Below are 14,828 nucleotides of genomic sequence, written 5' to 3' on the forward strand. Positions count from 1 at the left end.
ACTTGTTGAAGATAGTGATACTGAACAGCCTTTCCCCCTCCATTTCATTCCTTAACTCATGTCTTATGTGTTTTGGGCTCTAAAGGAATGGCAGTGGGATGATACCATCACAAAGCTGACCCTAGGGAAGACATTTTATTGGGGGTGGGGGGACTTCAAATATAGCCTTGGTAAGTACAGCTCTAACAAATGTTTTCATATGTAACAAGCCATATTTCTTTAGTGTTTGTCCAGTCTACCACATACCTCTCACATAGATAAATTGATCATTTGGCAAATGATCCATTGGAAAGCTTTTTGTTTGTTTGTTTCCAAAGATGTTCACTACTTGCACCAGGAACCTAAGGGGGGAATGGAAACTAAATGACTGTCCACAAATGTGCTGCCTCTCATATCAGATATCAAACTCCCCCTTGGCCTGGAGTAGAGTACAGAGATCACGTAGGGGTGAAGTGGAGGTTAAGTGGGTGCTAGAAGAACTTGAGACAGGGAACATGGTGGAAGACATACAGCATGTTTGTTTGATGTGAGAGGGAGATTGACTATTCAGATACACAAAGGACGGGGTGGTGGAATCTACCAAATGAAGAAAGCTATATAAGCAATAATGTGAAGAAACCCCAAAACAACCATGTAAATAATGGCCAAATGAACTGGAAATTGTGCTGAGCATGGCACTGCGAATGCATACACTGACAACGTACAGAGGCCCCTGCTTTCTCCAAACCTGTGTGTTAGGTTCCAGGCTTGCTGTTATGTTTAAAGATCATACAGATGAAGTGAAGAGACGTTTCCACCCCCCACCCCCACCACACCCCATTCAAACCAGAGTACCTCCCTGTTTGCCAGGTAATTACTTGATGGCAGTGAGTCCAAATGATCCCAGCCCGCCCCTCCACCTCACTGACTTTTACTGTCAAGAAACCCTTCCTGTATAAAACTCATATTGATTTTAAGCCTTGACCTATTGATTTTGAGCCCTGACCTATACCTTACTGTATATTTTTCTTTATCTAAAATTTTTGTGGAGAAGAATAAGTGTGGCTTAGAGGTTAAAATAAGTAAAATAATTAAAATGAAAATTGAGTGATGCACTCACAAAAAAACATGTAAATTATTGCCCCCCCCCAAAAAACCCCCCCCCCAAAACAAACAGAAACAAAAAAAAAAAAACACACTCATATATATATACATATGTATATATATATACATACACACACAAAATGATAATCTGGGAGGTTTTGAAGCAAATCTGGGAAACAGGTTTATTGTGAAATCTTCCATGTAAGAATGTTAACAAGTATGCACTTAACAGTGGCAGATGTAAACAGGACAGCTGTGTGGTGGACAGCGCCCTTAAAAGGTCGGCATAGATATTTATACGCATCCTCAGAATGCCACAGCGTCAGAGTGAGTGAGAGAGTGAGAGCTGTCATGGTGGAGAGCTTTGAGGATCAGTTTTCTCTAAAATTCCCTGCTGTCTTCTTACATTTTTGGAATGCTAACTCTTGGATCATCAGGATTGTTGTGTAATTATATGTATATGTGGAAGGGGTTTTAGGAGTTGCTAAATTGAAGCAGCAGCAAAACACATATTTTTTAATTACTGTACATTCTCCATCATTTTCAGGAACTCTGAAAAAGAGAAAAAACTTATGTTAGGGAAAGTGAAGAAATGTGACCCTTATTTGTAATCACTGTATACAAATTTTCAACATTGGGCATTTATTTGTTTATTTTTTGGTTTCCATACACGTGTAATGAATCTTAGAGGCAGCAAAGCATATTTTATTTATACTATGTATTGTTTGTTTGTATTTGATTCTGAGTTCAAGTTGAAATTTATGCTAGATTCCCATCTGGTTTTGAGAAAATGTCATGATGTCAAGGTACCCCAAACAGGCCCCCAAATCAGAATATCCTACTGCTCCAATCAAGGTCTTTCAAAGTCATAGAAAGGCATGACATGAATGGTCTTCGGCATTTACATTTTTAAACCTGTAAATACAAAACTGAATTAAATCCCAAGGCTCTTCTAGAAGTGATTCTTGAAGAAATTTTCCAAGGGACATCCAGAAAACTGGGAGAGCATATATTCTCGAAATGTTTACCCCAACTCCTAACATTTCAGGAATGTTTTGAGGACCAAAAATTGTGAACCGGGAAGAAAAACGAAGTCATTCATGACATAATGTAAATGACAAAAAAAAAAGGATTTGCCATAATTATTTGCCTAGCTTCATTAATTAGATTTATATGGATGATTTCAGAGATTTTTGAATGACGTAGATTAGAAATAATTGTGAAATAATCGATTCTTATTTACTGAAAATACTACTGTAAATTCATTATAAATGTATACATTTAATTACGGTTCTTGCAGAACCAATAATATACTATATAACTGCTCCATGACTTTGGCTTTCTAACCAAACAATGTATTTAACAACATAAAAAAATATTGTACATGTGCATATATGCCACATTCTTCATGGATTCATTGCTTGTTACATATTTGGTCCATAAAGGCACACCCTCTTTCCTAATCATCAGAAAACATGCCCTTGTTACCAGTCATTATTTGTAGGACTAATACTGTTTGGTCTGTTCATCATGCTCTGTGGAAGGTCAAAAGTGGTACTTGGTCCACTGTAGTCAATGTAATTTGGGGCTCCATTATTATTTATTCATAAGTGTAGTATGTACTGCTCACCATCAAAGTCAATCTTGCCATCATTGTTTTTATCAGCATCTGCCATTAGTTCGTCAATTTCCTCCTCTGTGACTGGCTCCCCACTGGCGATTAAGATTTCACCAAACTCCTCACGGTCAATGAAACCATCACCATTCCTAAAATGAGCAATGGAGTCATGCAGGGTGTTCATTGAATGGACTGCTAGCTATACATATCAATGGAAAGAAAGACAAAATACAGGTGATGTATGCATAACCTGATTCATCTTTGGATGATTGTTGATTTTCATTTTTATATTCATGAAAAACACAGTGGGCAAGCACTAGGCTATGTTTGCATAACCTGATTAAATCTTTGGATCATTGTTGACTTTCATATTTATAATCAGGCACACGTTTGTGTTGAATTTTGAATTTTATCTATGAAAGCCGTCTCAGAATGTGCAACCAGAGATGACGTACTTGTCAAACACACGGAAGCATTCCGACAGCTCCTCCTCGCTCTTGCCAGCCTGGTCTTCCTTTAGCTGCTGAACCATCATGACCAAGAACTCCTCAAAGTCAATGGTGCCACTGCCTGAGTGGTAGGGTATGTGGCAGTTGACATTAAAGGGTAAAGTTAGGAGACGGAGACAAAGGAAAACACTGCTTGGATAGAGTCAGTAGTGGCTGGAAAATTAATGCAAAGAAACATGGAAACACCTCTAACATCCACTTGCAGGGGAAATACAATTGACCTGTGAACTGTGGTCTTACCATCCTCATCAACCTCTTCAATGATGGCATCCAGCTCCTCTCTGCTAGGGTTCTGACCGAGCATCCTCATCACAGTACCCAACTCCTTGGTGCTGATGTCACCGCCGCCATCAGTGTCAAACATGTCAAAGGCTGCTTTGAATTCTGGTATGGAGCAATTGAAAAATATTTAAAATTATGGAGAAACAACCTGAGGTCAAAATACTCTAATATGGAGAAAATTACAAAATAATTAAATCAAAATGAGACTACATGGAACCCATTTATACTCCAAATCCATAGCTGGCATTGATCCATATATTAGGTCCACACAGCCGAACTTCTGAGTATTGTATTGTATTACATACTGTATGTATCATCACTAACATCACTGCACTTGCTACCACATTATCTGTAGCATAAATATAGCAATAAATAGTCTTACCTCTCTGGAAACAAATGTATAGATGGGTATGGACATTTGAGGGGGGTGGAATTTGGGGATGAGGAGAATAGATGTCATGTAGGGGGGAATAGAAATTGGGAAGGGAGAATGGAATTTGGAGTGTGTGTGCATGCGGGGGGGGGGGGGGGGGGGGGGGGTTAGGATGGGGGTTCTGTGGGGAGGGGGAGTGTACTGAAGACATGCAGTATGTAAACTGAGCTGTTAATCTTTGCTAATGTAAAATGGGTACTATTTTGTATCAGCATGATAATAAAAATGTCTGCTGAAGAAAGTGGGATGGAGTGGGTAGGGGGGTGGTAGGTGGGTAATACATTAATAAAAGAAAATGACAAATACATTAGTACCTTAGTAAATACTGGCTAAAACACTACATCATAGTAAATATCAGCCAATATTTTACTACATTACATAACTTCAGTATTTCAGCATGTTATATTTACAAAGAACATAGAACAAGAAGCATAATTAATTTAATTTACAAACGTGACATTAGCAATGACTAGCTACAGTTAAGGCAAAGGAACACTCACCAGCAATCATCTCCTCACTCAGGAAGGAGCGAGCATCGGTTTGTGCATCAGTGGGCTGAGAGATGCAAGGGAGCAAAAGACAACAGTGTGAGAAATTAATATTTACAGACGAATTTCGCCTGCCCATGTCCATGCAGCAAACTGTTCTGTTATTTAGAATTTCTTTGAAAGCTTTTATAGAGCAAGTGGCAGCAAATGATTGGCAGATACAGATCACACACAATGAGCGATTACTGGCAGTGCTGGCACTATATCATAATCGTTAGTGAAACCTGATCAGAGCATCATCATTATATTCAAGCCATGTAAAATATCTATTTTCATCTCACTTAAAAATGATACCACATCATAAAATTAAAAAAAGGTCAGATTTAAGTCCTTCCCTTAAAAAGCAACAACCATTTTTGGTTCCAGATCTCTATTGACCAGCTGAGTGGAATAATGCTGGATGCATGGTGAGGTCATGATCGCTGATGCATTCAGTAAGGATGGGTAGACAGAGCCAAACAGATGGGACCCCACATAGTGATGCATGCTGAGGATGCATGTTGAGGTCATGTTCGTTTATACATTCAGGGTGGATGTGCAGACAGAACCAAACAGATGCGACCCTCGCATAGTGAGGAGTACACAAGGATTAACACACCCAAGAAGAGACCCAGTAAAAAGCTGAGTAAGAGCACAAGTATGCCAGCAGCCAGCAAAAGTGCACAAGAAGCGTTAACCAGTCAGATACAGCTCCAATGACAGGCTGCCCTGACTGCCCACTATCTCTGCATTCTCTGCGCAGACTTTGTCCACTTGCCATGACAACCACAAAAAAGCCATTGAAAACAGTATAACCTGTCACCAGTCCTAAGGAGGTCATAAATGAACAACCCCAGCATGCAACAGAATGCCCCCATTACACCATGATCTATGCTTTTAAACTGATGAATATAAAAGTACCAATGAAATATTGCAAAAGAAACTCCAGTTAACACATACCACCACTATAGAATAATACAAGATGTTAAATAATACAATAATGTTTATCCATATTATCTGTAATCACAATGGATACTGCAATAGAAAGGAAAGGCGCAGCTAAGGCAATAACTCAACAGATGCTGAAACATCTCTTCAGACCTTTCTGATAAAATCTGTTAAGCCAAGACGATGTTTGAATCAATCAGCCAAAGGCAAGATCAAGCACAGACCTACAGTACATATTCCCTGGAATATACACCTATTTTCCCATTTGTGACAACGTCTCTGTAAAGAGTGTGATACACATAAAATTGAGCTTAACTGAACCTATTCCACAAACACAGCTGAAAGCTTTCAAAGTGAGGAATTTAATTTTCTCTGAATCCAAACTGGTGCAAAATGAAAAATTCTGACCCCTTACTACTCCCATCCCCCCTCCCAAAAAATGAAACAACAAAGATGGCAAATGACATGAAATGCGCAGGCAAGAGTTTGAGGAGCCAGCTGTATGTGCATGGCAATGAAACACAGATCAGCCAGTATTCTCCAGTATTCTCCAGTCTTGAGAGTTGTCAACCATGCTTCCCCATTCGATTTCCATTTTTGTTCTTTTGCGTACAATAAATACATCAACAAAATTAATGCAGTCCATCCATCCGTAATGAATGAAAAAGTCCTGACATTAGTCTTTTTGATTGAGATTTCGTTTTCACTTTTTTCTTCTTGGATTCCTACATTCTCATTCTTACCATGGTGTTAGTTTATGTCTGAGGGATGGCCACAGAGAGGGAAAGAGAACTTAGACACACAGCTTCTTGCTCTGCTCAATCACCCAAATGACCAACTACCAAACTACAAAACCTTTCAATAAGTACCCTCAGGCCTGAGCAGGTTTTAAGAAAATACACAGGATTGGGCAAGTAGTCCCTTGCACAGGCTCACATCAGCCAATCGTGTCACTGCTTATATATCCCCCCACCCCACTTCCCATATCTAGCTTAAGGACAAGACTAGCTGTCTCAATGACATCTATAAAAAAGATAGAGGCATTGACAGGTCATTTGGGCAAAGTCCAGTGGATAATTGCATCACACTGCCTTTGAGACTGGATGGCTACAGTATACTTGAAATGGAAAGAGTAGCATAAATGTAAATATATATATATATATATATATATATATATATATATATATGTGTGTACACCGATCAGCCACAACATTAAAACCACCTGCATTTTTCTGATTTAATATTTTATTTTCTCTGTTTGTAATCAAACAATTCACATGTGATCAAAGTGCAGACTCAGAGCTTTTATTAAAGGGTATTCTTATACATTTTGGTTTCACCATGTAGTAATTACAACACTTTTTTTATACGTAGTCCCCCATTTCAGTGTTTTAGACAAATTAACATAATGTCAAATAAAAGAGTCGTGTGTGTGTGTGTTTGTGTGTGTGTGTGAAAAAGATCCTGGTCTTGTGTTCCATTTTTAAAATTCCTAAAACATGCACTGAATATGATGAACATTGCTTATGAGCATGATGATGATAGTCATAAAGTATTTTCCCTTGTGGGGCAAACAGAAAATACATAAAATTACCACTTTGATATTTGTCCTTATCTAGGTGCAGGACCAAAATTTTAATGTAAATATTGGTAGGCAAAATTAAACATCTATGTCTGTACTGGGGAACGATAAAACAAATAAAACTAATTTATGAATGAGTAATTTATGAATATTTTTAGAAGTATTTTATTATTCTTTCTTTTTCAAGAAACATATTTCCCTGTTCTTGAATATGCACAAGATAGTACACATACAGTATATTTACATAACATACACTTTCCACTGGGAAATATTAATTATGGTTGTACTGCATGCTATCCTTCTCTGTCTTTCTCTTTCACAGCCTTTTGTCTCTCCCTCCAGCCACACTCAAATACTGAAGAAGTCACCTTTTTGCCTTGAAATCTCCTTCTCCATAGCATCCTTTTCTAAACTGGATCAAATTTTCTCCAGTAGTCTTTACAGTGCTGGAGTTTCTTCTATTTTGTACATGTACTGCAAAAGTCCAGCTTCTGTGTGACATAAATAGAAGACATTGAAATATGCACTCACATATCTTAACTTTTATCTTTCTGCAGTAAATCATGCATTTACAGTAGCATTAATACAATTTATTCATTCTGTTTTCAGCTCACTAATTACATTTTTTTTTTGCATAGTGGAATTCAGTGTGTACTTGCCAAAACATGCTAAGACAATGAGACAATATTCTATAAATACTTCATCTGTTCAATGTCAACGAATAAAAATAGAATACAACTGTTCTGTACAAATATATCTGTTCCTATGAAGTGACACTACCTCACACTGTCTTCCCCAAGAAAAAATTGAAATTTATTTATTTTTGAGAATAGAATTGTATTCAAGTGGATATTTAAGTATTTCAATCAGGCTGAATTAGCCCAAATCTGATTTTTATTATTATTATTATTATTTATTATTATTATTTTTTGCCTACATGTGACACAGATCAGATTTTTTTTCTGAGCTGTGTGACCAAAAAAAAAACTTTCATATCATATTTTGCCCACTTCCATATGTGACTCTAGATCGGATACATATCAGATCTGTGGTCATGCGACCACTATGAGAACTGCCAGATCAAAATTTATGTAGTGTCACATGTCATTGCAGAGGAGCAGATAACTATCATCATCACTCCTTTGACCTTCCTCCACCTTCTCGTCCTCATCCTCAAGAGCTTATGAAACATCATCTGACCTCCACGGAAAATAACCTTGACCAACACTTGCACCACTATTTTGTTGGTTTCCATGATGAACTGTCTCATAGACATTACATTTTGTGTTGTTAATGTGCACATATGGACTCCTTCAGGGCAGAGGTCTGTCGCACTTATGTGAGATATCGGTCACTTACAAACATGAATCTGAACAGTCAATGCAAAAAGATTGGATTTGAACAAAATATCAAAATTGAGCATTAAGGCCTGGAATAAGGACTTAGAAGCCAGAAAATGTCTCCTCCTTGAAGTTCAAAGTCGAGAGTTTGAATACATTTTATTTTTAATTGCGTAGAATGCCCAGAAAGCCTTTTCCTTCAGCTTATCTCTAATGGATATAGGGATCCATTATTTTCCATGCTTCTGCAGATACGTACACATTAACGTGTACATGAATGAATTAAACAGATAAATGATTGACAGGGGTTAAATTTAAAAGATGCCTTCTTTTTCCCACTCTCCAGCTCTCTGACAACAGGGTATTTGGGTGACATTATAGACTCCCCTCCCTTTTTTTCCATAGAGCTCAATAACAGCAAGCTTTCTTTTCAGTGTGAATTCACACTGGCAGTGGGACAGTCAGTTTCAATTACAAGCTTCAATTTCAGCCTCACTCTCACTCTGTCTCATATTTCATCCTCATTAAAGGTTATATTAAAGCCATATACTGCAAGTGTACTTTTCCCCCTGTCCGCGTGATGGGAAATGTGGGGTATTGAGAAAGACTGGTGAGGGGGGGGGGGGGGGGGGTAACCTTTTAAAGGTCATGCCCTTCCACCTGCTAGGTCACTGGATGAGACATATGCCTTCTGACGTAGAAATGTAACAATCAAGACTGGAGGGAGCGTGTACACATGCTGGTGATGGTGACTTACAATACTCAACCAATAGGTTTTATGGTTTGCAGAAAGTCCCTCAGCCAAACAAAATACACTGCTGTGTCTTAATCAGCCATTGTCTTACTAAAGCCCTCACTGCAACCTTTAGCAACAATTTCAGATGTAAAAATTAGAGGTCCTAAGGTTTCTCATGTTAGATAAAAGATCAGACTGCTTTTTGCAAAGTGAAAAATAAAAAAGGAAGGAAGAATGCTTACCAATCTTTGAAAGTAGTCCATAGCAGCTTGAAAAGACATTGTCATTGGAAAGATAGTAATGCAAATGCTGTTCATCAAATATCTCTCATGACTAATTGGCCTAGAAACAACTGTCATTCTAGAAATAATCTCCAGTCACCTTTTGTGCACACGATTTACACAATTAATTCAAATAAAATAACATAAAACTATACACCAGGGAGTTTTCAGTTAGAAAAGATATCCTATACATGACATGGAAAGTGCATTGGACACAAAAAGAATACATTACAATTTTATCATAATGTGCCTCTATGGTAACTCAAGACAGCTGTAAAGGTTTATGAAGTGAAAAGAATTGTCATTATTTTTGATTGGTAATATTGTTCATTGTTCAAATCTCTCATGTAGAAGGATGTTAAAGATGTCACACTTCTAAGACGTAATTGCTTCTATCATAACTGAACGTGTCCACTGAAAGACTAATTTACATGCTTCATATCTTATATACAAATCATATTCTGTCATTGTTATGCTCAAATGAAGCATACATAATCTATCCTATGAGCACAATTCACAACCAGAACCCGCTGACAAAAACTTTAGTTTCAATTAATTTAATTCAAATTTTCTGTAGAAACCCCTTAACATGGGATTGTTAAAAAAATCTGCAAGGAGATGCTATTTTAAATGAAAATTTAATTGAAAATGAAAATAGTTATTTAAAACGAAATCACCCATTTAAATTTAACTAAATTTGAGGTTGAAAGGAAATTAATTATGACAAAATTGTTAGAGTGCTTCACAGTTTGCATTTGCCAGACACATTTGCAGCTAACAAATCTATTACTTCAGACAGTCCATTACGATTGACTCAGAAAAATATTCATTTTAACTATAAGAGTCTCCATTTTAATCTTCCTATCAGTCTGTGATAATTAAAGTCAATTCAACACAATTTCATTTGTAAAGTGCTCTTTACAAAAGAAGGACAAAAAATAGCTAAAACCAGGCCTGAACCTCCAAATAGCCAGCACAAGCGTTTAAAAAAAACTCCCCAGTGGGGAGAAAAACCCTGAAATGGTGGAAAACTCCCCAATGGGAAAAAATCTCGGGAGGAACCTGACTATACAGGGGGAGCCAATCCTCTGCTGGCCAGCATGGTGTAAAGTAAAGGTCTGTTTATTTATATTTAACCTTTATTTCATCTCGAAAAAACCTAATTGAGATCAAACTCTCTTTTGTGGGGGGGATAGGAAGGAAGCCGACCAATTATTGTTTTATAGATGAATCTATATCTGTGGATCAGTCTCCGCAGATGTAAAGAAAGTAGAATGGATGTAACAGAAATGTAAAGAAATCTAACACAGCAAATCAAATGAGTCAAGCAGGATACAGCTGAGGTAATAACCAGATAGAAAAGTAAAACATCCAAATGAGAAGTATAGAGCGCAGCGAATATATATAGTTTAGTTACAATAAATCTATTTAATACACATCAGCTTATTGTGTTGATTACACAGACTTCAGACCAGGATCTGAGGCACATAACATGTTTTCATGTGTGTATTTCTATTACACACTTTTATCGCCACACCATATCTTCATATATACAGAGATGATTTAGTTCTCTTAGTCAATTTTCTTGCTTTAGAGCTAACACTCATTTTGTTTGTTGTGAGGTGGTGTATACTGCCAGTTCCTTTCATCGAGAGTTTGAGGATGTGTCAGTCTCGAAAGAAACATGCCTCTGCTGCACTCTGGACCTTGCTGCTCCAGGTTGCTGATCTAGAATGATGGACAGCTCCAGCTGGCAATAATCCCTCTTTCACACTTACTGTCCTCATGCTATTCTTAGACATTCCCAAGAAGAGCAGTCGGACGCTGAAGGCATTCCTAAGATCTTCAAAACTAAATAAGGAGAGAGACAGCCGTCAGCACCACCCTACACCAATCTAATGCAGACTGATGATTCTCCTGGCAGAGGAGTAAGCTGGGTATTTATAACTATGAAGGGGATCAGTACAGTAACTGACCTAACTCTAAACACAGTCCTTGAACATCCTGCACCCAGATTCTGGCATGAGGATAATGTCTTTAGTACATTTGTCTCAGTGGCATAGGTTTCGTTTGAACATTGGGGGGGGGGTCCTCCCCCAGGAAATTTTGAGCTTCAAACACTTCATTTCCTGCATTCTGGTGAATTTTTATGCACCAATGTGCGCCTTTTCTGCATGAATTTATGGTGGAAATGCTTCTTTCATGTTTTTATTGGGAGGGACAAAGGCACGTGTTCTAAATATTGAGGGAGACGTATCCCTTGCGTCCCCCCTCCCCCCCATCTACGCCTATGATTTTTCTTCAGACTCAGCTGCCTTTTTAAATCCTGCAATCCCAAAAAAAAAAAAAAAAAAAAAAAAACCCATCTAATGAATCAGACCAAATACATTTAGAAAACTGTCACGGGTCAAAGTGAGGTGGACACAAATGTAGACTCGGACAACAGAGTGGCAAAACTCCTGTAGGAGATATTTAATGCGGAAGTACACAATACAGCAGGCAGTCTCAGTCAGTTCGTACAAAGATCAAAACCAGAAAAAATCACTGGGGCAAAAGTACAAAATCGGAAGGCAAAATCAAAGTCAGTAAACAGGCGGACGTCAGAACAGGAAATCAGCAAAACAAAGATGGCAGGCAAAAATCAGTGGTCAGGAAAACAGGTAAGATCTAAACACAAGTCAAACAAACAAGAGGGTAAACGCTGGAAACAGTAAACAGAGGCACTGTAAACAGAGGCACAATCTGGCAAGGAAGAACAGGGAAACAGAGAATATATACCAAAAGAACCAGGTGAGTGAAATGAGAGATAATTGAACAGAGCATGAACATGCAAACAGGGAACAGGTGAATGAAATTAGTGATTAGCCAGCGCATGAGAATGCGGCCAGAACATGTGAGAGTGATCAGCTGAGGGGGAGGGAGAGAGAAAGACGCCACGCCCATACTACAAACAGAAACAAAGATTGTGCAGGAGAAAAGCAGATAGTCAACTAAAAAGTGAAGTGGCAACAGAAACATAACAGAAAACCAGAAAACCTTTTATCTCGCTGCCTGCTCAGGCTCTGAAGAATGCTTGTCCTTGTGAACAGATATTTGAAAGCCAATCTGGACAGTCTGATGCTACCCAGTACACTGTCTGTACATACTATTAAAATGAATGTCATACTGTGACCTTAAGTTCCTGCCTTAGTGTCTAACCTAAGGAAACAAAATTACTTTGAATATTCTCATGATTCCTTTGGATAATAATTAATATTGTTTAATATTTGAGTAACAAGTCATTTTAATGACAACTGTACATCGTGTTATTTGTACTATTTCATAAAACTTTGAAACTCCACAGGATAGTTCTGCAGACCTGTTTGAAGTGTATTACTGCATTACTGTGCTACTGGGAAGTTGTACAGTTGTGCCATCCCAAAACAGGATGATAACCAGCTAACTCCTAATTGCTAATCCTCCATACTCTGGAATTCCCCGATGAACAGTAAACATTTATCAGGAAACGTCTCCTGCCTAAACCGAAGTTCAGTGCTTATAACCCTAATTTTTGCGTGCTGTCTCTCCACATCTGGGAGGCCTCCAGAACCTTGGACAGCAGCAGTCTCTTCTTGCACACTTGAGACTGAATGATAATAAATATAGGTATTGCTCTATGCCTTTGTCAGACACAAAATTTTGTTGTTGGACTATCTGAATAATTTTCTCAGATTCCCTCAGATGGAGGGTTACCCAGAATTAGATTTTCTTGTCTTTGGGCTGTCATGGTTTTTTGTTTATACATTTTTCCCCCTATTTTGTTAAATCTCCAAAAGCTGGGAATAAAGTTACACGTGTTGCTTATACAACAGATTCAGAAATGTGTATTAGCTCGTAGCTGGAACTAAATGCAGGACTACAAATTAAATGTATATTTTTTATGAACAACTTGAAGACTGTATGTCCAACAATACAAAGCTGTAAAACTCGTCCCTTTCCATGGTGAATTTCATGGATTAAAGATAAAGCTTTTGTCTCAACCTAATTTCTACCTCCCCTTGTACTGCCATAATTGCTCCTCTAGATGAATGAATCATCTCTAATTATTTAGTCGAACTACCAATTAATTTCACAAACAGGTCTGTTTGGTCGCATTATGTCAATTAGATCTTTGTTGTGATTTTTTTCTCCGTACAAGTTTACCCAAAGACTATATGATGAGGTAGGCTACGAAAGCGCATTGCTGTCACTGCTAGGAATAAAAATTAAGATTGCATTATCAAGTAATCATTACGTTACGAAAAAAGACAGGGGAGAGCGGGGAAATAACTAACGTTTTTTCATGGTCTACCTATATTGGTGAAAATTTATCACAAGACTATTCATTATTCTCCGATTCCCGTCTGTCTTATCGATCCAAACAGTCTGTCACACGCCACCACGTAGCCTACAGTTAAAGAGTGAAATCTATTTACGACGATCAGATCTGAGTCGAATAAATCAAATGTAATCAATTGGTTAATCAATAATCTACTTTATGGGAGGAACAAAATTGGAATGTGCTCAATTTGAAAAAGACTTGGGGGTAATGCTCATCAAAGCCTTTCAGGTTCTAGTCACTCTGCTGTAGCAGTAAAAAAAAAAAAGTAGGCTATTGAATATAAATCCAAGGAAGTCTGGCGAGGGGGGTGTCTGCAGTTTTGCCTGGCTAGCAGTCCCAACAAGCTATCATACTACATAAAAATATGCGATCTGTTAGTCACTGAAGGACTGTTTACGATTACATACAGTTGGAGTCCTTGGCATACACACACCATCCAGTAGCCGAAAAATATTTCCGGTTAAAAAAATAAAAAAAATAAAAAATAAATCACTATAGCCAAAACAGACTTTTGGCAATATCTCCCGAGATATTTATTGAACCCTCCCACCGTTCGTTCGAGACAAAGAGATTCCAATTCTTTGTGTTCAAGCTGAAATACGTCGTTCAAGATCAATGCATCTACTGTAGCCTACCTAAAAAGTCCGATTAGGCCTACATTTTACCAAATTTTAAATTTGGCCCCGCTCTCCCCTATCCAAAATTGCCTTCCATACTAATGTATTCTAATATCAGGTTGATATCACACGTCATTAAAGTACGTAGAAAGATCAGGTTAAATTCATTCATAAATAGCCACAGAAATATTAAGCCAAGAATAAAGTAAAATTTAACTCTATCACTAGTGGCATGATGTAGAATTTCTTATGAAACAATGTAAACTGAGAGCTTCAACTTTAAGTCAAACCAATGCTATAGGTCACACATTTCTACAGTTTTAACGTGATCTTTTCACGGAATATGATAATTATCTCCTATTAACGTATCATCACGTAATAATGTCATTTTATTTATTAAAGAGGCAACAATGCCTTTCCGTAATTAAGTAATCTGTTAATGTAGCGGAAGCATTACTTCATAATTTTCTGCAATATATTGACAATTTGTTCGAAAAGTGAGAAACTTTTCG

At 37.7% G+C, this 14,828-nt stretch overlaps 1 protein-coding gene across 1 annotated transcript; it reads right to left on the reverse strand.

Annotated features, from left to right (window-relative positions):
* Positions 1-1,239: 1,239 nt before the first annotated feature.
* On the reverse strand, positions 1,240-6,270 carry LOC118207455 (troponin C, skeletal muscle-like). Its single transcript, XM_035381065.1, has 6 exons — positions 6,144-6,270; positions 4,426-4,480; positions 3,451-3,594; positions 3,157-3,271; positions 2,714-2,850; positions 1,240-1,635 (listed from the first exon to the last, which is right to left on the reverse strand). Exons 1-6 carry the CDS (start codon positions 6,144-6,146, stop codon positions 1,604-1,606), a joined length of 486 nt encoding a protein of 161 aa, XP_035236956.1. The 5' UTR covers positions 6,147-6,270; the 3' UTR covers positions 1,240-1,603.
* Between the last annotated feature and the right edge of the window lie 8,558 nt (positions 6,271-14,828).

This window comes from Anguilla anguilla, chromosome 11, assembly GCF_013347855.1.
Source record: "Anguilla anguilla isolate fAngAng1 chromosome 11, fAngAng1.pri, whole genome shotgun sequence".
Lineage (NCBI taxonomy): Eukaryota > Metazoa > Chordata > Actinopteri > Anguilliformes > Anguillidae > Anguilla > Anguilla anguilla.

Coding starts and splice junctions, on each gene's coding strand:
- LOC118207455 (XM_035381065.1), bottom strand. Junction 3,595..4,425: donor GAGTGAGGAGATGATTGCTG/GTGAGTGTTCCT, acceptor GCTCCATACCAG/AATTCAAAGCAGCCTTTGAC. Junction 3,272..3,450: donor TGAAGAGGTTGATGAGGATG/GTAAGACCACAG, acceptor CCTACCACTCAG/GCAGTGGCACCATTGACTTT.